General features: G+C 41.8%; 1 protein-coding gene across 1 annotated transcript in view; it reads left to right on the forward strand.

The window, feature by feature from the left end:
- The window catches only part of DYNC1I1 (dynein cytoplasmic 1 intermediate chain 1), a 262,800-nt gene that overhangs the window by 122,363 nt on the left and 118,995 nt on the right, over nucleotides 1-21,442 (forward strand). The window contains exon 5 of the mRNA XM_058525886.1: nucleotides 21,092-21,181. Coding sequence (XP_058381869.1) covers nucleotides 21,092-21,181 — 90 coding nt within the window. The remainder of the gene's footprint in view (nucleotides 1-21,091; nucleotides 21,182-21,442) is intronic.

Here is a 21,442-nt window from a genome sequence, read left to right on the forward strand (position 1 = left end):
CTTCCTCGACTTGCACAGTGGATGCTCAGTAAGGCTCCTCATTTAATTGGCTATTGGAACTACAAGATGCTATTAAAACAAACATATTTAATGATCAAGTCAGTCATGCAGTTCATTCAATCCAATACCAAATCACTGGTCTGACATTTGCTTCATCTGGTTGTTCTGTAGTCCTGATATGTTCAATTTAAACTCCAGCTAGGTCAATGACTTCTTGCACAACCAGAAAACCGTTATTCTGAGTTATTGCTATTCTTTACCTCTAAAATGATAATACTGGATTGCGTAAGAGGCAATATAATGAACAAATGGTTGTGAAATACTTTACAATGAAATGAGGCTAAAAAATTCATTACATGAACTATTACTACCAGAAATTAACCAGTATTCATTGAAACTTTTTGTAAAACTTCCAGGTGTCAGAGAAGGTGAGCGTTGCTGCTTAGAATTTCGGGGTCAGTGGCAACTTCATCAAACCTGGCACTTGGAAAGTGAATCTCAGGGTAATCTGCTTCCCCCACCCCACTCCTCCATTTCTCTGCCTCACATAACTACCCCTAAAATCAGTACTCCTTCCCAAATAAATAAATTGTTCAAGCTGTTTGCTGTCTGCTGCTGCTTCCTCATTGACTTAGAATTTCAGAGTTACTCATTCTCCAGAAGCTTCCATTCTCTGGGTCTTGTCTGGGAGTCTGACTGGAGGCCTTATCAATATGAGGAAGGAGGAGCTGAGGCCCTACAGACATGTAGGTGTTCTCTCTGCCCACTAGCTTGCATGAGCTAGAGGTGTCAGGATCAGGGAAATGACTCTTGCAGCCTGAAACCTTCATCTGGAGGCAGCAGTCAGGAACTAGGAGGCTCATTTGGAGCAACAAAATGTTTTGCCAATCATGGGATTTACAGAAAAGGACATATACAGGAGTAGGCTCTAAAAGGAGTGAAGTTCTCCATCCTCAAGACCACCCAGCTCCTCCTTCTGGCCATGGTCTGTAAGCCACATTCACACCCACAGGAAAGACCGGCACTCCTGAGAGCTTCCGCTGGGAGAAAGAGGTATTGGCTGAGTGTTACCCAGTTTATCACAATTGCAGATGAATATCTTCAGAGAGTGAGTGGATCTGATATACCATAAACCAGAGTTTTTCAACTTTGGCACTACTGGCATTTGGGGCTGGTTAAGTCTTTGCTGTAGGGGGCTGTCCTATGCATTATAGGATGTTTAGCAGCATCCCTGGCCTCTACCCAGTAGATGCCAGTAGCAACCACCTCCAGCTGTGACAACCAAAAATATCTCCAGATATTGCCAAATGGGTCCTGGGGGACAAAATTGCCCTGGGTTGAGAACCACTACCGTATGGAGACTCTCATAGGATTCCAGATGTGCTTCCATTTCTCAGAAAGATCCAGTGACTTTCTTCTAGGAGTCTCTGGGAAAATGATTAAGGAATGTATAATTTATGGCATAATCAAAAAGTATGTATAAGCATCCACTTACATGAGATACAGTTGAGTTCTAAACAAAGCAATCAAAACTCTTTTCTCCATACATGAATTTTCTAAGCCAATCAAATGACAATTCTTGCCATGTAGTGAATCTGAAGATAAATCATATTCAAAATATATCAGTAGACATTGACATTGACTTTGTCCTAAAATGTGCCTTAAAGAACTTGTCTGTTAATTCAACATGCAGAAGTATTTATTGAGCATCTACTGTGTACCAGGTATTTGACCAAGCATTGGCAATAAGGGACAAATAAAACATGATTACTGCCCTTCAGGAGTTTAGAACATAGTGGAGACAGACAGGCAATCATCAATTATAAGTGATAAATGGCTAGGTTTCTCTACACAGAGGAAAAGCAGCTAAATCAAGTGGGGGTCAGGGAAAGTATTCTAGAGGAGATGAAATTGAAGCTATGAAGCTATGTTTTGAAGGATGAATAGGAGTTAACTAGATGAAGAAGCAAGCAAGGACGCTCCAGGCAGAGGGAGAAATGTGTCTGAAGGCTCAGCAAGACGAAGCAGCACAATATGGAGAACTACGAGAGGCTCTAAATGTCTGCACACAGGGATCCTATAGGCCAGGGGTATAAAACGAACTGAGCGTGTCAGAGCCAGATCTTGCAGGGCTTTGGGTGCTGAACCTAAAGGCATGGTGGAGATGCACTGGCAGAATTTTAGCAGGGGAAAGACAGAGCCATTTGGCTGCTCCTTCCAGCAGCATTGTAGGGGATGGAAGGAAGGGCTCAGACCAGCAACAGAGAGTCCAGTTAGGAGGCAGCAGGAGTCATTCAGGAAGAAATTGTTAGGAACCTAAATCAAGGCCATGGCAGTGGGTTAAGGAGGAGGGGGGAGTAGGAGATCTGTCAGAGAGTAAGAAAATCAAATCCATCAGCTGATTGGATATGGGAACTTGACATAGAAGTGACACTTCTGATGGATCCCAGCCTTCTGGCTTAGGTGGCTCAGTTGCTAGTTCTCAATCTCAAAGATAAGAGAATTCAGGAAGATCAGTTTAGGGGAGAGAACAATGAGACAGCAATTGATGGTTACAACCTTGAGTTCTGAAATTAAATTCAACCTGGGTTTATATCCCGGTTCTGCTATTTCCCAACTGCGTGAATTTGATTGGACTCACTTAACTTCTCTAAGCCTTGGTTTCCTCACGTGTTAAATGAGGGCCAATAATAGTATTTACTTGCTTGGTTAGGATTAAATGGGATGACCATTAGGAAGAACTATGCCTAGCACTTAGTAAGTGCTCAATAAATGTTAGCCACAATGTGAAGACTGTCCCCCTGGAGTTATGCATTGCAGCATCCCTGAGCCCAGGATCCCAACTTCAGAGTTTGTACTCCTAAGCATGCCAGTGCCCTGCCTCCTGGGGGCAGGTGCCTGGAGATTAAATGGTTGAAATGTAGCCTGCACTAGGGGGAATGGTGCCATATAAGGATGACAAATGAGGCAAGGGTAAAATCACAGGAGATTGTATATGCCAGGCTAGGGACTTTGACCTTTATATTTGAGAGGAATGAGCAAATGCTGGAATTTTAAGCAGGGAGATGACGTGTCCCAATTTTCGTTTTAGAATAATCACTTCAACAGCAGTGTGGAAGGGATGACTTAGCCCCATAGGAGGGGGTTGGCGGGAAAGTTCCCATCGGCCTTCCTTCTTCTTGTTTCCCTCCTAACTGTATAGAAAACTCAGTTTCTCAATTTGATTTGCTTGTGTCCAAGTAAAGGGGAAGTAAAACAGTTATAGAAACTTGAGGTGTTCCAAGTATATCTTTCTCTCAGTTGGTCCCTCCAGCTGCAGATAATGTGGATCCAGAAGTTTTCATTTTGCGTTAAAAGGCCAATACTCAACACTGTGCAAAGCAGGGAAGGAAGTCTCCTTGCAGATGGATAGGAGCAGCCAAGCCCATGGGACCACAGTAGGCTCTGATCCAGACACAAAACCCCATTCAGCATCGTCTAGACCTGTTTGAGTGATTTAGTCTAATTAGCCTTTCCAAAAAAGAATCTTTGAATTTTAATGGTGCATAGTTGTGCTTGCAGACTTCCCTCTGCCAAGCATGGGCTCTAGAAGTGAGGGTTTGATGGCCCACAGTGGCTTGGCCAGAAGCCACGGGGGTGTTTTACTGACTTTGTATAATTTAATGACTTCATTCAGAAAGAAAAATTTGGATTAGGAAAGGGGAATAAATAAATGAGGTAGTAGCCATCTTGACAGGTGAAGCTTGCTGAGAGTGTGTCAGATAATCCTCTGCTGAGACACATTTCTCCTTCAAATATGATTGGAATTGGGGCTTTTCTTTGTCTGTGTGACAGCCTTGCTGCACAGCATGAGATGTGGGAAGAGCACTGGAGAGTCGGCAGATCTGAGTTCCAATCCGAGCTCTGCCACTAGCTGGCTGTGTGAACTTGAGGAGCCTACCGCTGCATGGATGGCAACAGCTCATCCATTAGGTGAAAAGGTTAAACTAGATCATTAGGAGGGAGGAGAAAGAGGAGAAGAGGCAAAGGAAGAGGAGGAAAAGAAGAAAAAATTTCCACTTACCTAGTTTTTGATCTAATTTTCTGAGCACCACGCTATGTGGTTTACACACTTCATCCTTAAATCTCACAACAATACTTCCACAGCTGACTCTATGGATTTTTTCAGCTGTATGTTTTTATGATTCTCTGTTAATGTGAAAGCTCTAGGAATAGCATGGAATGGCAGAAGATGAAGGCAAAGCCTTCCTGTATGATAGGAGGTGATATTTTAAAACTTCGAGTCTGCCTCAACAGTGACCAAGGGCAGAAGTGGGGATTGGCACATGTTGTGGAAAAAATCAATTTCACTAGAGTACCATGATCAAATCATGGTAGCTGTGGTTTCAGTTCTTTCTCCTTTGTTGGTGCCCCTGAAGACTGCATTATGTCTAGGGCTGAAGCTGTAGCCTGTTCAGTATATGGCTCCCAGGTAATACTTAGTTTAAACTGAGTTGTTTCCCTGCTCTCTCTGTTCTATCAAAACTCAAGCCTTAGCCTAGCTTCCAAGCCATCACACAGCTTCCAGCCTTACCACCAGTCTTGTCCTTGCTCCTTCCTCACATGGCTTTTCTTCCCTTACCCTTGAATGTGTGCTCATTCTCTCCTGACTTCATACCTCCGTTCATCATGTACCTAGATTGACTCAACGCACAAGTAAAGAGATCCTTTATGGGCCAGGCATTGGACTGAGAGCTGGGAGTACAGAGAGAGGTCAATACTTAATTTAATGCCCCATATTTATGTGCCCTTAAAGAGGAAAGTGTAGGGTATGACTGGAGCCCAGAATATCTACATTCTAGATGATATAGATACTAATACCCTTTCTTCTACCCATCCTACTCTTACCTGTCCTTTAAATCCAAGCTCATGCCTACAGTAAGCCCCGACTCTACCCGAATGCTCGTCTGATGACCCATAGCTGACAACGCTTTCTCTAGTCTCAACAGGACTTAGAGTCTGCCTCACACAACTTGAACCCTTATTTTGTATTCTGTTGTTTGAACTATGCTGGGTGCTTTACACTCCTCATCCCCAAATCCTGCCGCAGCCCAACAATAGCTGTCTCATGGATCTTTCCAGCCCTTTGTTTCTATGATGGATCCTAACTTTAGTCTCTCTTCTCTTTTCTATTGCATAACCTTCTTCCTACCTTGTACATTTTTGTGGCTGAGTGGGCCATTGAACATCAAGAAGCTGTAATTATTATTACAATTACCCTACCTTAATAACTAACACCTTATAGCCCTTTACCACTGACAAAGCATCTCTAACTCCATTATCTCATTATTTCATACGACAACTTTATTATGTAAGTAGCACAGAAATTAGCATCCCTGCTTTACCAATGAGAAAATAAATTTTAAAGGAGCTAAGAAAACTATCTTGTACATATCATACAACAAAAGGTCATGAATAAGACCATGTTTTCCCTATGCTATGTCTGGGGAAAAAATATGTAAATAATTTACCCACTGTAAAATTTCTGATGGGAAAACTGTTCTCCTTGGTTGTGGTACTGCTAAGTACCTAGAGATCCTTAAAACCCTCTTTTGACATCAGTTGAAGTAATGTGGATTTACAGTGCTTCATCTCAACGGAGCTGAGTGGACCAAATAGCAGAAGTGTATAACCCTGCTTATCCTGGTATTTAAGGCCTTTCATGATTTCCTCTGCTGAACTACTTGCTACTGTACACATCTTTCTATTGTTATGCCTTCACACATGCTCTTTCCTCTTCTTGAGATGATACCCTGCATTCCCATCTCTACATCCTTGTCTAGATCCTACCACTCCTCAAGATGCAACTCAATTAAACTCCTTAAAAAGGCTGCTTCCCTCTCATCTCTCCCTGTTCATAGTCTGTCTGTGAGAAGTTAACGTCACCCCTACTGAATCCCCATAGCACATCTCCAGGCTTCCTCCCTTTCAATATAGATATTTATACACAATTGCCGTTTCCCTGCCCAAATGCCAAACTCTTTGATTTCAAGCATCTGTCTTGATTCATTTCTGTGCCCCCCATAAGATGTAGCCTATGCCTTCCACATAGAAGGTTCTCAAGAACATGTGTCCAATTATAATAAATAGAAGAATTATTATTAAAGGGGGCAACTTAAGTTGGGTGAGGACACCCAGCATGAATCTGAAATAGCTGAGAACAGGCCAAAAATTCAGGACTGTGTGCTGTGACCACTAGACTATTTTTCCATTCCGAATAGGACAATAGTGGTCATTATTTTTGTTGTCAGAGGTTCGTTCTCACACTCACACTGAGCCTTTGAAGTGAAATATCTCCTAGCACCACTGAGCTTGTTCTTCTGTTTGGAGGGATATTCAATAGAAAGTTATGAAGTCTCTGGTGAAGTGCTGCTCAGTTTATTCTCTAGAGATTTGGATTCTTTTGACCAACTCGATGTTTCAACAGCTTGAAAAATGAAGGAAAGAACCATGTCTGTCTAGACTGACCAGAAAGTAAAAACAAGGGGCACTTTGAAATCTGTGAATCTGACCACAACTGAGAGTTGTACTTAGTCCAAGTAACTGGAAAATCAGTTTCTTGGATTAGACAAATGCTTCCCTTAAGACTCTCAAACTGCTAGCTTTCTTCTTTTATAATTAATAGAAAATTATTACATTGACAGACAAGGGACTCCATAGTTGAGCCAATGGGAAAACTTGATGTTGAAACCAGGGGAAATAATTTAGCCCCAAATAGAGCTGTTAATACCAGGATGAAAGCAAACAAATGTGCTAATGATCTTCCCTGAGAATTGGACTGTGATGAATTTTGATGTATTTCCAGATGGAAAATATATCAGTTCTCTCTGGGCCGGGGGTTGGACACCAGAGCAAGAAAATGCTGAAATGGAAGTCAGCAGAAAGCACTCAGATCTCATTCCATTTTCTAGAGAATAAGAATGCAAAAGAGATAGATAATTCCCTTTCAAGGAACCAGAGCTGAGGGGTTGTAAGCACCCATGACAAGGTGAGGGGTCCTGATTTCCATAACAGGGACTGCCGTCACTCTGCTGGCTTATGAAATTGTGTGTGTGTTGGTTTCAAGATGCAGCACTGCCTTGTGCATTCAGTCGTCTCATCATCCAACAAATATTTATTGCCACACGCCCAGTTGTTTTCTAGGTGCTTTGGATACAGCAAAGAAGAGAGTCACTGATGTTGTAGAATTCCCATTCTAGTGGTGGGACGATGAATACATGCATAAATGTATGTATAAAATCAGATAGTTATCAGTGCTATGAAATGAAAAAAAAATCAGGGTAAGGGGAAAACAAGTGCCATGTGCCAGGGCACAATGGGGTTAGGTGTGTGGCTATATTCTATAGGTTGAATAGGGAAGGCCTCACAAATGAGGTGACATTTGAACAGGGACCCTAAAAACGTCATGAGAAAGACATGTGAATATTTGGATAAAGAGTGTTCCAGACAGAGGAAATAGCAAATGCAAAAGCTGTGAGATGTGCGAGTTCTTGGCAAGATAAAGAAAAGGCTAGGAAGCTAGCTCGGTTGAGGCGGGATCAGCAGAGGGGAGAGTGTAAGCCATGCAGTAAGACAGGGAGTGGGGCACATCCTGCAGGCTTGGTCTTCTTCTGAAGAAGACACGACTGTCCAAGTGCACCTCCCTGCAGTACATGGGGACACTTCTGAATCTATACTGGATTGCGAGGCAGCCCGCTCACTCTGCTGAAACTATACTGAAACTGGAATAGACAAGGAAAGAGAAACTGAGATCTGTTTGACAGAATATGGGTGGCAGCTTTCTTTTCAGGTGCGCTCTAGAATGACTTTGCGATTTCCACGATCTTTCCTCTCCACTGGCCATGTTTAGTCTCACCTCCAAACCACTGAGACATCTCCATCCTTCACAGCCTAGTTCAAGCAACCAGGAGACTATGGACACAGTTGAAACCGAATGGAATTTGGAGCCTCAAAACTTGGGTTCAAAAATCTGCCTCTGTAATATAGTAGTTGTCTGGCTTTCAGCCATTTAATTAACCTCTTGGAGTCTCAATTTTCTCATCAATAATAATAAAATATTCTTTTTTTCTTCTTCTTTTTTTTTTTGTGAGGAAGATCAGCCCTAAGCTAACATCCATGCCAATCCTCCTCTTTTTGCTGAGGAAGACCAGCCCTGAGCTAACATCTATTGCCAATCCTCCTCCTTTTTTTTCCCTTTTTCTCTCCAAAGCCCCAGTAGATAGTTGTATGTCATAGTCGCACATCCTTCTAGTTGCTGTATGTGGAACACCGCCTCAGCATGGCCGGACAAGTGGTGCATCGGTGTGCGCCCGGGATCCGAACCCCAGGCCGCCAGTAGCGGAGCACGCGCACTTAACCGCTAAGCCACGGGGCCGGCCCCCTAAAATATTCTTTAAGTGTATTAAGCAATTAAAGAATTGCTATTATCCAACGAGGGCAATTCTGTAATCAACAGCCAAAGAAACTGAGGCACAGGGGGTTAAGTAAGTAGCCCAAGTTTGCCACTACATGGGAGAACCAGAATTTGAGCCTGAGCAGCATGACATCAGGACTCATGCACTCAACCCTCTGCTCCCTTGCAGGATAGTGTGCCTGCTGAAAGAGATCATGCGGAGAAGCTACAGAGCACGAAGTAGGGACTCAATAATTACTAGTTCCTGACCATTTGTACTTTTTTGGTTACAAGTGACAGAGAAACTAACCCGAAATTACTTAAGCCAAAAGAAAGTTTGTTGACTCTTACAATTAAAATCTAGGCCCTAGATTCTAGGGGCATGCTGACTTCAGCTACTGGTCAATTTAGCTTTCAAACTGTTACCGTTATCCGTCTTTTGGCCCTGCTTGATTTATTGATTCTTTCTCAAGTTCCGTGTAGAGACCCAAGGAACAGCTTCAGTTCCACATTAGTCTAACACTTAATCCAGTGGAGGAGAGGGATCCATTTCCCTGGTAGTTAGGATAACCTTGTGTCCTGGCTTAGCCAGAACAGTCACACAGTCCAATATAAGAGAGGAGTCCACTTCCTTGTTATAGGGGGTGACCAAACATCCTGGATTGCACAGGACAGTCACCTTGTCCAAAGGAGGAGAGGAGTCACTTTCCCGATGGTTAGGGTAACTACACATCCTGGTTTGCCCAGAGAGTCCTCATTCATACCTGCCAGCCTTGCTTAGATATTAATTGCACCTCCACTCCCCCTCAGACATCTTCCAATTTGGACGGTAGCTTATATGGTCACTCTACTGATAGTCCAAAGAAAAATACTGAGACTTAGTTTCATTGGCCATTGCCTCAGATACAAAGTTTTCCCCTAAATCTCAAGAAGAATTTATTTAGCTGAGAGTGGGTAGTGATGGGTCCACCAAAGAAGAATAGAGGGACTGACATTCCAAGAAGTGGGGTGGTATAGTCTGGGTGGTCAAAGCCACAAATGTCCATTACAGTTCCCTTTTCTTCCTTTCTACTCTTTGGTATGATTTAGCAGTACATTGAGGGAGTTTGGGAGTTGGAAAAGCATGGGTTTGAATCTTGGCTCTGTTGCTTCCTCTAGCTCTGTGACCTCAGTCAGATTGTCTTCCTTTCTAAGCCCATTTCTTCACGTATAGCGAGAACTAGTTGTGTCTACCTATGTGGGTTATTATGAGGATTAAATAGGCTAGAGGACATAAAACATTTACCACAAAACTTCACATGTATAATTCAGTAAATCGATAGCTGTTGTTTTCCATGATGCCTAGAACAGATCTGAGCCCACCTCAGGTGGTGAGTAAAGACCTAGTGACCAGTGAGCAGGACAGGAAACAAAATAAAGGACCATGAACCTCACAGTGACTGTAGGGAGTCTCTGAGTAAGTTTAGTCAAGTTGCTTTCAATGATAATGAGACCTAGTGAGGAGGAAAAGGAACCTTAAAATTTGAAATTGAGTGAGGAGATTGTGATCCAGCTAAAACATTGGGAAACCACTGAGAAAATTCACTTTTTAGAACTACTGGGGAAATGAGATTATTAGCATTTAAAACAGTCAAAAATATTTATTTAATACCCATATTGGGGCAAATAATGAATAATTAATGCATCATACTTCCAAGAAATTTAGAATCTTGGATGGAGAAGAAAACTCATCTAGATGTACAGGGATGTTTACTACTTAATACAAATACATAGTGGATAAAGTAGAGAGTGATAAATGCCATCATCTTAAACAGAATAGTTCTTTAATTGGATGAAAAAAAGTTAGACCCAAGTGAAGTGCTATGACGGGTTAAATGAGGAAGAAATTCCTTCCAACGAGGGAGAGTAGGAGAGATCTGGGGATGTGGGGGGTCATTTGAATCAGATCTTGAAGTATAGCTGGATTTTGCACTTGGGGAAGATACAAAGGTGTTTGAGGCCTTGAACACTGCAGGCAAAATCCTGCCCTCGTGCTCTTGTTTCCTCCGCCTAGAATGCTTTCCCCAGGTATCCACAAGGCCTGATCCCTCAGTTCCTGGAGGCTTTTTTTTTTTTTTTTTGTGAGGAAGATCAGCTCTGAGCTAACATCTGCCAATCCTCCTCTTTTTGCCAAGGAATACTGGCCCTGGGCTAACATCCATGCCCATCTTCCTCCACTTTATATGGGACGCCTCCACAGCGTGTCTTGCCAAGCAGTGCGTCGGTGCGTGCCCGGGATCCGAACCGGCAAACCCCGGGCCGCCGCAGCAGAGCACACGCACTTAACCGCTTGCGCCACTGGGCTGGCCCCCTGAAGCCTTCTTTTTCAGAGGCTGCCTCTCTAGCTACCTATGTAAAATTATGACCCCGCCACTTTCCCTCTCTTCCCTGCTTTCATTTTCTCTTCAGCAGTTGCAACTCTCTAACCTGTTCTAAACTTTACTGGTTTAACTGGTCTATTATCTCTCTCCCCCACTAGAGTGCAAGCTCCACAGAGGCAGGAAGTTTTGTTTGTTTTGTTCACTGCTGTATCTCCGGCACCTGGAATAGTAGGCCTGACACATATTACGTGCTCATATTTTGTAAAAGGAAGGGAAGGAGAGTCTGGCTGAGGGGGTAGCATGAACCAAGGACAGTTGAATGTGGAAGTTTGTGCAGCAAACACAGTACTAGTGCAGGAGGACTTGAGTGTGTGTGTGGGCAGGGGTGAGAGGCATGAACAGGTAGAGGAAATTCAAGCAGGAAACACATGTTGGGGCCAGACCCTGGCGGACTTGAAGACTAGGCCACGGAACCCAGCTTTTATTCTGCATATCGTGGGAACTATCAAGGGCTTTCACTGGGAAATTTATATGAACAGAATTTTGTTTTAAGAGGATTCCTCTGACGGTGTTGTTTGTAGCAAGGGTAGGCATGGAGAGAAGCTAGAGATAAGAGCGCCAGCTAGGAGACCATGACAGAAAGCTACATAAAAGGCCACGGTGGCCTTAACCAAAGAGAAAGAGGTGGAAAATGGAGAGGACAAAGGGAGTCATGCAAGTGAAGGGGATACAAAGAGATAGAGTTAACAAGATTTGGTCCTATTAACAAAAAGGATGCTGGAAAATACGTACTGGCGGGATGACCTCTATGTGAACTGACTGATGTGACAACTGCTCTGACATTAGTAGTCAGAGCTGACAGTTGTTAGAGACGGAAGGTACCACTTTCTCCTTGAGAACAATTTCTTTACAAGCCAAATAATCTTTCTAAATCGTTTCTATTTATTTTACTCTATTTTTATTAGTTAACATAACACAATAACCATTTTAGTACCTGGAGACCTTGAGCTTTACCTTCCTCTGGGACATTTCTAGAGTGGCTGCTGAAAGTTAGACATGATGACGTCTCTGTCCCTGTGACCCGTTTTCTTTTTCACAAGCAATGCTCCCACTAAGAGGAAGTGCGTCTTTACACATTTGGAAGGAATGGTAGAGAGAAGAAAGAGAAGGATACAGGATTGTCCAAAATCAAAAGTAGGCAGCAAAAGAGATTTACTTCTGAAAAAGAAAGCTAAGAGTCCCTTCTCCCTTTCCAAACAGCTAAGAATTGCATTTTCAAGTGTTTCGAATTATTGCCCAGAATGTGTGTGTGTGTGTGTGTGTGTGTGTGTGTGTGTGTGTGTGTAGACATCTATACAAATAAGGCTGCCAAGGTTAGACATAGAGTCTGTACCCTATACACTTCAAGGAGCCCTATTCACGTAGAGTACAATGAGAGTGCTGCTTTCTGGAGTTGTGCAATGGATGGTTCTGCTTCCAAGAATGCAGAACACAGGAATGATTTGAGAGGTAGCTCTGCCCTTTCAAAGTCTCTCTCCCTCCCAGATCCTGCAGGACCTGCAGTTTGCCATTAGAGATTCATTTGTTTGGGCTACCATTCTCTAATCCATTAGTATCAATTAGTTCATCCAACGGATCTCTTCTGTGGCTGAAGGTTCCATGACTTTCTCAGAAAGCTTGGGAGATGGGGGCCTGAAAAGTATAAAACACTAAAGAGAGAGAATATGGGTAGGGTGGTTTCTGATAACAAAGTTGGTCTATTTCATACGTAGTTGACTCAAGGGCTGTTCTGCTCTGAGTCAATTAAATTGGAGTCAGATGGTCATGGGCCTTAAATGCTGAGCTAATCTAGGAAATAGGGAGCCACTAAAGGTTTGTAAGAAGAAAAATTTATGGAAATACAGATCAATTAAGCCTTCCCATCCACAAACATTAAATGCTGAAGTTACCCATGGACTCCTGCCTGGACATCTCTGAGGACATTCTCTTCCTGGTCTCTGTCCTTCCGTGCAGGCTGACTAACCCACATCAGCTCAATTCAACACACATTTACTGCACACATACAGTACTGCACAGTTACAAGTTTCAGAAACAGCTGCTAAAAAGTACTATTCTCTGGCTTCCTCTCTCATTTTGAATATTTTCTTTCATTTCCTCCCATTTGCGATGCCTTGGGTGACATTCCATCAGGAAGTAAACTTTCCAAGTACTGTCATGTTAGAGCCTTAGGAGAGAACTGATGTGGCCTAGAGTGTTAACAGGAGCGCTCTGTACGATGAGAAATGTATGTTTTCTTTACTCTGGCCAGATTTTTCTAGACCAGAAAGTGAAGGTTTCTTAAATATTAGCATGTAGTATATTTAACAAAGTGCTTACTGAAAATCCCACAAAATATGTCTCTCCTGCATATTTTTAAAGCACAGAGGCGCTCACCTTGGTTTGTGTAAGCATTCAGTGGTGCATGTTATACTTTATTTTGGCCGCTGTGATACATATCTGGAGGGTGGCTCTCTTTGGACTCCTGGAAAAGTTGGCAAACCGTACATGAAGCTGATCCAAGGATAGGGTGACTTGAGTGAGTTCTGTACGAGAGCCCTCACTGTCTGCTGTACAAACACATGTCTGCATTCACAGTCCAATTCATCATGCCCACTGGCAACTGAACCATCCTGGGTCAAGTTCTCATCATCTGTTGCTGGGACTATGAGTATAGCTCACCTTCTGTCTCCCTCATTCTAGGCTTTCCCACTCCCCTCTAGCCTCGATATTGCCTCTGTATTCTTAAACAAAATCAGACCTTGTCTCTTGTATTTTTAAAAGCCTCTGGTTTCTCTACAGGGCTGGTTGGCCGCAATACTTTTCATCAAGTGTCAGGCTGCCCCTTAGAGAGATACATCAAATGTGCATGAAGGCCTGACTGGGAAGGAGATAAGTGAGGTTTCAAAAGCCGTATTTAACATCACCAGTGCCTTGAATTCCTTTTGAAATTTTAAATAGTATTTATGGACTAAATGAGACTTTTGTTTATTAAAAGGGGGATAATGATCCTCAGAAAGAAATCCAAACTCGTTCTGTCATTCAAGGTCCTACACAGTGTGGTTCATGACTACCTTTCCAGAACAATCAGCTATCTTGGTATTGCTAGTTTCAGTACTTGACATTGATGATACTAATAAGAGTAGGGCTTTGAGAGACTTTTGTATCTCATTGTGGAGACAGATGCATAAACCTAATTTCAAGTGGTATGAGATGAGTTGTCACAGAGATATATACAAGGTGGAGTGGTGGAACAATGGAAGGGGTCAACAAATCTTCTTGGGAAGAAGTGTTGAAACTCTGGACCTGTATCACAAAGGGCTTGTAATAATCACCTCCTGGACATTGGAGGGAAGACCAACATAGGCAGCAAAAGATAATGTGCAATGCCTTTGAGGCATGAACCCACAGGGACATTGGGTGATTGTGCATTGGCTAGAATGGAAGATGAGGTAGAAGAGACAAGGAGTTATGGGGCTTTATACTGAAATTTATAGGGAGTTATAGGAGATTTTTAGGTGGAGAAAGGACATATAGATGAGTTTTTTAAATAAAAAATGAAACTATTAGAAATATAGAGCAAGACTGGTAGTGGTAGAAGATCAGTCAAAAAGCTATTCTAATACTACAGGCAAGAGATGGTAATGATGGACTAGGGCAGTGCAGGAAAGAAAGAGGTGGATTTGAGAGAGGTTTTGGATGAGGAATTGAAAGGACTTAGAGACCCCTTCTTATAGGGCCTGATGGAAAAGAGGAATTGAAGGTGGTACTCTGGTGTCCAACTGTGAACCCACGTAAATGGTGGTACCATTAGGCAGGATGGAGAATGCAATAAAAGGAGCAGATCTCAGCAGAAGGTAGGAGTTCTGCTTTGAACATGTCGAGTGTGAGGAGTCCTGTGGGACATTCATGTTGGCATGTGCAGTACAGAATCTGGAGCCTAGAAGGGATATCTTGGCTGGAGATATCAGTTGTGGGTGATGATGGAAGATATAGGTGTAAATATTATCCAGAGTGACATTTGCTATGAGATGAGATGAGGCCAAAGACAGAACTGCAAAGAATATCTGTATTAAAGTAAATTATTTTTTATATCAAAAACAAATTTTAATTCAAGAGATTAACTCTTTTTTTTCTATTGAAAAATTTAAAATACGTTATAAAAAGAATCACCATCTGAAATAGCTATACATAGAATTATGTGAGAGCTGCTGGGGCGTTTGTTCTTAAGTTGAAAGCAATACATCTAAGAAACAAAAAACAAAAAAGTGCCTTTGTTTCTCTGCAAGTAGCACGGTAGTGAGCTTGGTTTAGAACTGACTCTGTGTTCTTGCCATCCCTTCTTGGAAGCTAGTTTCTGTTCATTTCTATGCCACAAATTATTTTATCAACTCCAACATTCACAATTTTTCATGTTAGAATTGATGATGTGTGATAGTTTAATTAGCGGTAATCCTTTTCCTTAGTTGTACATAAAGTAATTGTGCATCTTACAGTCATTGGCCTGCTCGATTTGAAGTCCTGTGGTAATTGCTTTGTGCCTCCCACTTTTGGCAGCAGCAAGAGGCCCTTTGGAGTCAAGAAGGATGGAGTGAATCGGCCCGCTCTGCTCCATGCTGCCCTTCTCCACCTGACCAGACTTAGTGGTCTTCCATGAGGTGGTAAATGGAGGGGCCACGGCCCCCTCATGAAAAGCAAAGAACAGGCAGCAGGGGCTCAGGCCAGGCACTCAGACCCTCTTATCCTGGGATTTTGCAGGCCCTGACAGAGCAGGGGAAAGCGAGAACCCATTGACCTCGTAAAACACAAGCCCTTCTCTTCACAGAGGGCCGCCTGCGTCGCTGAGGGTTCTGGTTGCAAGCAGCAGGCACCAAGTCCAGTGGGATTTATTGGAGGAAATCTGGTGCTGACACCACCTCTAGTGAGATTTATTGGAAGGAAATCTGGTGTTCACAGAATCAGCAGGAGGCAGAAGGAACAGGCTTGAGAAAGGACAAAGACCAAGGGAACTCAGACCGTGGACCTCTGGAACAATCTGGCCAGCATGCTGGCCACTGCTGCTACTATGGCATGTTACCCAAAATGAATCCTAACTGTCCTCTTGGCTTTGCCTCCTATTTCCAAAGACAGAGCCCCGGTTAGGAGCATCCAGTCTGACTGCCCAGATCCTACCTGTGTCTGGTCACCAGGAGACAGAGAGCAGGAAAATGGCTCTCCTTGGGCTTCAGGAGAAGAAAGTAGGGTCCAGCATGTCACCTATACAACAGTACTACAAGGGGAATACCCCTCAGACAGAAAGGGGTTTTGATACTGTATTGCCAAACAGTGACAAACGTTCACTGCACTCCCTTTCCAATGTCTCAAATTTGTGAGACCATGACAGCAGGTCAATAGGCAGAGGACTGTGGCATATTCAAATTGACTAAACTGGCTTCATTCTGATCCACAGACTGGTAGAGGAAACTAACCCTTCCGGAGCTCATACAGAGGTCAGGCCTGGTGCTAAGTGTGTTCTATGTGATTGCTGCCGAACATGCACTTATTCATTCTTAGACCTTCAGAAAATCTGAAGGAAGGAGCATAGTGGTTACCAAAGACTTTTCCAACTAGAGGGAATGAATACAGCAAATGCAGACAGCAGAATTTGGGTGCTAAATAAAATAATGTGTCTAAAAGATGCCATTGTTTGAAATTAGCCCCTTGGCCTGACAGGTAATTAACTTCTGCCACGAGCCTAATTTCTTGTGTGGACCTGGTACAGGAAACCATACATGGGTGGTAATTTTTTTTTTTTTCCTCCAATCTCAGAGGAAATGTAACCGGGTATGAACTAGTGGCACAACTCATATATCAGTAGTCTGTAGCGGGTCTACATAAATCCTTTTCTTTAAAGTTATTTAACTGGTTTGAAAATGGTTTCAACAGAAGTAATTCCAATTGCACCAGAAAGGAAACCAGAGTCTTAAAGAAAAATATACTCTCTTTGCTGAGCAAGGCAAACATCTCAGTATGCGGAGAAACAAACCAGTCTCTTGTGTTTTATTTCCTTTACAAATCCACTGAAAGACTTACTTTATGTCTTTAAAAGGCTGATAGACAAAGAATTCTGTGGCCGCTAAAAATTAATGCCTACAACTGGTTTGTAACCACTTTAAAAGGGCAGGTACTATTTTTTAAATTTGTTTCTCTGTCATTCACAGTATCTCATTATGGGATTTTGTACATATTATAAACACAATAAATATTTGTCAAGATTTTTAAAAAAGAAAACTCATTGAAAACATATTCTCTGGGGAAGGATTTTCTATTTAAAGAATTAGATAACCTGCTATTTTCCCACATACTTCATGCATAAACATGCACACTGCTATCACGAACCTGGCCCTTTTTATAGCCGAGCCCTTATAAAATAATTTTTTTCCAATAAGCTCTAATGGTAATTTCTGTCATGATGTTGCTTTTTGACTCTTCCAGGAATAAATGTTTAAAATAAAAACCTGTATACTGTATCTGTGAAAGGTGAGAACTTGATACTATTTAAAGCGGACTAATTCAAGTCATTTGGTGAAACCTACTTCATTTTGAGAACCAGATGGCATGAATGTACAAACTAGGTGGCTCTGATAAGAGCACAATTGTTTTCCATAGTGGAACTGATAGTAAATTAATTTAGACCTTGACTCGTTCCACCCCTTGTATCCACAGAATGCGATGGAAGAATCTATTTGTTATTAGTCTTCCTTCCCAAAGATCTTCATGTGGCTCGTTTCCTTCATTCATTGAAGTTTTTTCTCAAATGTCACCTCACTGTGGCCTTTCCTGACCACTCTATTCTAAATTTCAACTCTTTCTCCTCTTACGAGAATGCCCAATTCCTGCTCTGGCTTTCTATTTCCCCATAGCACTTATCTGACACAGAATATGTTCCATTTATTTATTTGTTTGCCGTTGTCTCCTCTAACTCAAATGGAACCTCCATGAGCAAAGAGACTTTTTTGTCTGTCCTGTGCCCTGTTGTATGCCCAGCCCCTGGCACACGGTAAATATTCAATAAGTATTTGTTGACATAAAAGTTAAGGCAACGTTTGTTTGCAGTTACAAGTATTCGCAACTCCCTTGGTGGTTTAAGAAACAATTTCACATCAATTATTTTATTTTGTTATTCTTACGACAACATTGTGTTTTAAGAAAGGATTATTATCCCAGTGCAGCAGATGAGGAAACAGAGCCTCAGAGAGTTTCTGTGAATTGTGTAAAATCAAGATGCTAGCAGACGGTAGACTCTAGCCTGGAACCCAGATCAGTTACTTTCCTTGCTGTGCTGCTCCCACCCACATTGTGAATCCGTCTGGCCAGAGGAATTAATGCTTTGTATTAAGCACTGCTGGTCAGGTCTCAGGGCAGTGGATTCCAAAATGTAGATAAGTACAGAATTTGGATGTAGCATGTATATTCTTGGTAAGTTAAACAATCCGTATGTATAGCTCTCCAGGATGTGAAACCTAACTTCTCTTCAGCTGAGCCTCACATGTGCTCACCTCTTGGAAGTAGAAGAGTGATCCATTTTGAGTCCATGCTATGTCAACCTCAAAGAGCTTCCACACACCCCTCCGTACACTACCATTGAACATCACACCTGCTTGTACCTTAGGCCTTTCTCCATGGCATTTCTGTTTCATGTCATACTGTGGGTAGGGAGGAAGTACCCATAATGGTTAAAGATCATAGACCCAAAAGCAGGCAGAACCAGACAGAACTTGAAGCTCAACGTGGTTGGGAATTTTTTTGGGGAAAATAACTGTCTTCTCATCTATAAAACTAGGCTAATGGTAACAAGTTCTGATAAATAAATTAAATTATACAAGTAAAGCATTCATCACTGCCTTAGATATTATTGTGTTATATCTCCTGTATCTCTTCTACTAGATTGTAAGATTGTAGGCGGTCAGGTGCTTCACTGGCTTTATTAGTTTGCTAGGGCTACCGTAACGAAGTACCACAAACAAGGTGGTTTAAACTATAGGAATTGAAGTCTCACGGTTCTGAAAGCTAGAATTCCGATGTCAAGGTGTCGGCAGGGTTGGTTCTTTCTGAAGGCTGGGGATGTGAGGAAGAATCTGTTCTGTGTCTCTTCCTTAGCTTCTGGTAGTTTACTGGCAGTCTTGAGCATCCTTGGCTTGTGGAATCATCCCCCCAGTCTTTGCCTTCATCTTCATATGGCGTTCTCCCTGTGTGTGAGTGTGTGTCTAGATTTCCCCTTTTAGGACACCAGTCATATTGAATTAATGCCCACCCTTCTCCAGTATGACCTCATCTTAACTAATTACATCTGCAATAACTCCAATAATAACTGCAATAATTTCCAAATAGTGTCACATTCTGAGGTAGTGGGGGTTAGGACTTCAACATATGAATTTGTCAGAGGGGACACAATTCAAACCATAACATGGGCCTCATCACCTTTGTATTTACTTGTATTTAGTAAGTGTCAGGGCATGGCTGCTGAACCCGTTAGATTTAATGAAACATCTCTAGAAGGTTCAGAAATGGAGCCACTTCCCAGCAGATTAGTGGCCTTTTGAAAATTGCCTCTCCATCCAAGGTTTACCAGAAGGGGAAACCTCTCCAGCTAGTGCCTCATTGGGCTTAGTGTTAGGACTTTGGATCAGGACTTTCCAAGCAGGTTTTTAATGGGTAGATAGCAGTTATATCTTTATATGTGGATAAGGAGTTAGATGTGTTATTTAAAACTTAACATTTTAAAGGTATATTTCTCTAAAACTCTGGGTAGCTCAGTGTTCTTTTCAAAATTTTAAGTGCAGCTTTTTACCTCATAGGTATATGTTAATAATAAATGTTTGAATGTGTTAATAATAAATGACAATTCTCCTTAAAGGTGTTTTAAAGTCTTACCAATATGTATATAGTGTGGTTATAAAGTAACCAGGTTGGTTCCACAATCTACACACATGCATATAAAGTACTGAATTTTAATGAAAATTCATATTTAAAAAATTTTAATATCTAAATTACAATGTTATACTTTATACGTCCATATTTTTTAAATTAATATTCCTTCCACAAATCACTGGCTTAATATAGTCAAAACTTCTGGAGTTGCTTTTCAGGCTATACATATTTATTTGGGCATTTAGGTATGCATTTATAATACATTCTCTAAGTGGTTGGTGCTGAAATTTTGAGTTGATGTAAATTTCAGGGTTTATTGTGATGGAAATGGGACTATCCATAGAGCTTGAGATCTTATAGAAGTCTGTAAATATTTGTTGAATGAATGAATGCATCAATGAATGTATGGAGAGGAAGGAAATGAAGTTATTTCTTTTAAACTTCATTTGAACGAATGAAACCAATAACCTACAGTGAATATAATACTTAAGAGCAAAGGTAATATATTTAAAAATTGTGAAAGCAAGTTTTCATTTTTTAGATCATTTTATTTCTGTAAGTTGAATTTTCTTGTGACACCTTGACTCTGCCTTACGTCTACATTGTGACTGATGATTTCAAATGCTGTGCAATGAAAGGGGCCTCTAAGAAAGGCAGATTGAGAGCAGAGAGAGAGGGAGCACACGTTTGCACAGGGCAGGAAGGGCACTCTGACATCTGGCAGTGGTAGCCAACTGGGTCCATTTCTTCCTGCTCATTAAATTTACATTAGTGCATGAGCTGCTCTGAAGGTGTAAATGCCATCTCGGGTTGGTTGCTCTCTCCCTGGCCAATGGCAATGACTTTTGGGGCCCAATCCCTGGTTGTTTACTTGCCAATGGCATTTGACCTGGGGTCAGACCTGTATTTAACCCTTTCCTGTGGGTCAAAAACAAATTAATTTGGTGAGAATTAACTTGGAAACGAGTCGTCTGTACAGCAGGTGTCCCCTGTGGAGAATGTGCCCCAGGTGGAAACATTTTAAGATCTGTTCCTGGGCCATCTCCGAAGAAGCTTCAGAGGTCAGAGTGGCAATTCCAAGACATCCCATGTGGTGAGGGCCTGAGGTGGATGCAGCAGGTGCCGACTCCAGGCAGGTTTCTCAGCAACTTGGGGAGACTTTCAAAGAGGCCCCTTTTGGAGATAATTTATTCATATATTCATGAACATATATCTTGGGCATTCGTTGTGGGCTGATTTACTTAGAAGTTGCCCTAAATGATTGGAACTTTACCCTTTGCCCCTACCTCCCACCATCAACCAAAGACTTTGATTTGAAGCAAAGAAAATGCATTTTTCTCTTTCTTTTTTGTAGATGATGAGGAAGATGAAGAAATGGTGGAACCTAAAGTTGGCAACGATTCAGAACTGGAAAATGAAGACAAAAAACAGGAGGTGAAGGAAGGTACGGTGAGGAAGATAAATTGTCATCATTTTATTGTTTTGGGTTTTTTTTACCAACATAAGGGACTATAGGGGTAAGTAAAAATTAAATGTACACTCCCTATATGGAAGGTTTTTTATGATTGTTTAATACATTACATTTAGCAACATAAACTGTAATCTCCAAAGCAAGAGTCACTTATTTTTTGACTGTAGAAACAAATAAAATATAAACCATCCACAATTCCAGCAACAAGTCCAGTCATGATTCCAGTAAAATTAT

The sequence above is a fragment of the Diceros bicornis genome, chromosome 3 (genome assembly GCF_020826845.1).
Source record: "Diceros bicornis minor isolate mBicDic1 chromosome 3, mDicBic1.mat.cur, whole genome shotgun sequence".
Classification (NCBI taxonomy): domain Eukaryota; kingdom Metazoa; phylum Chordata; class Mammalia; order Perissodactyla; family Rhinocerotidae; genus Diceros; species Diceros bicornis.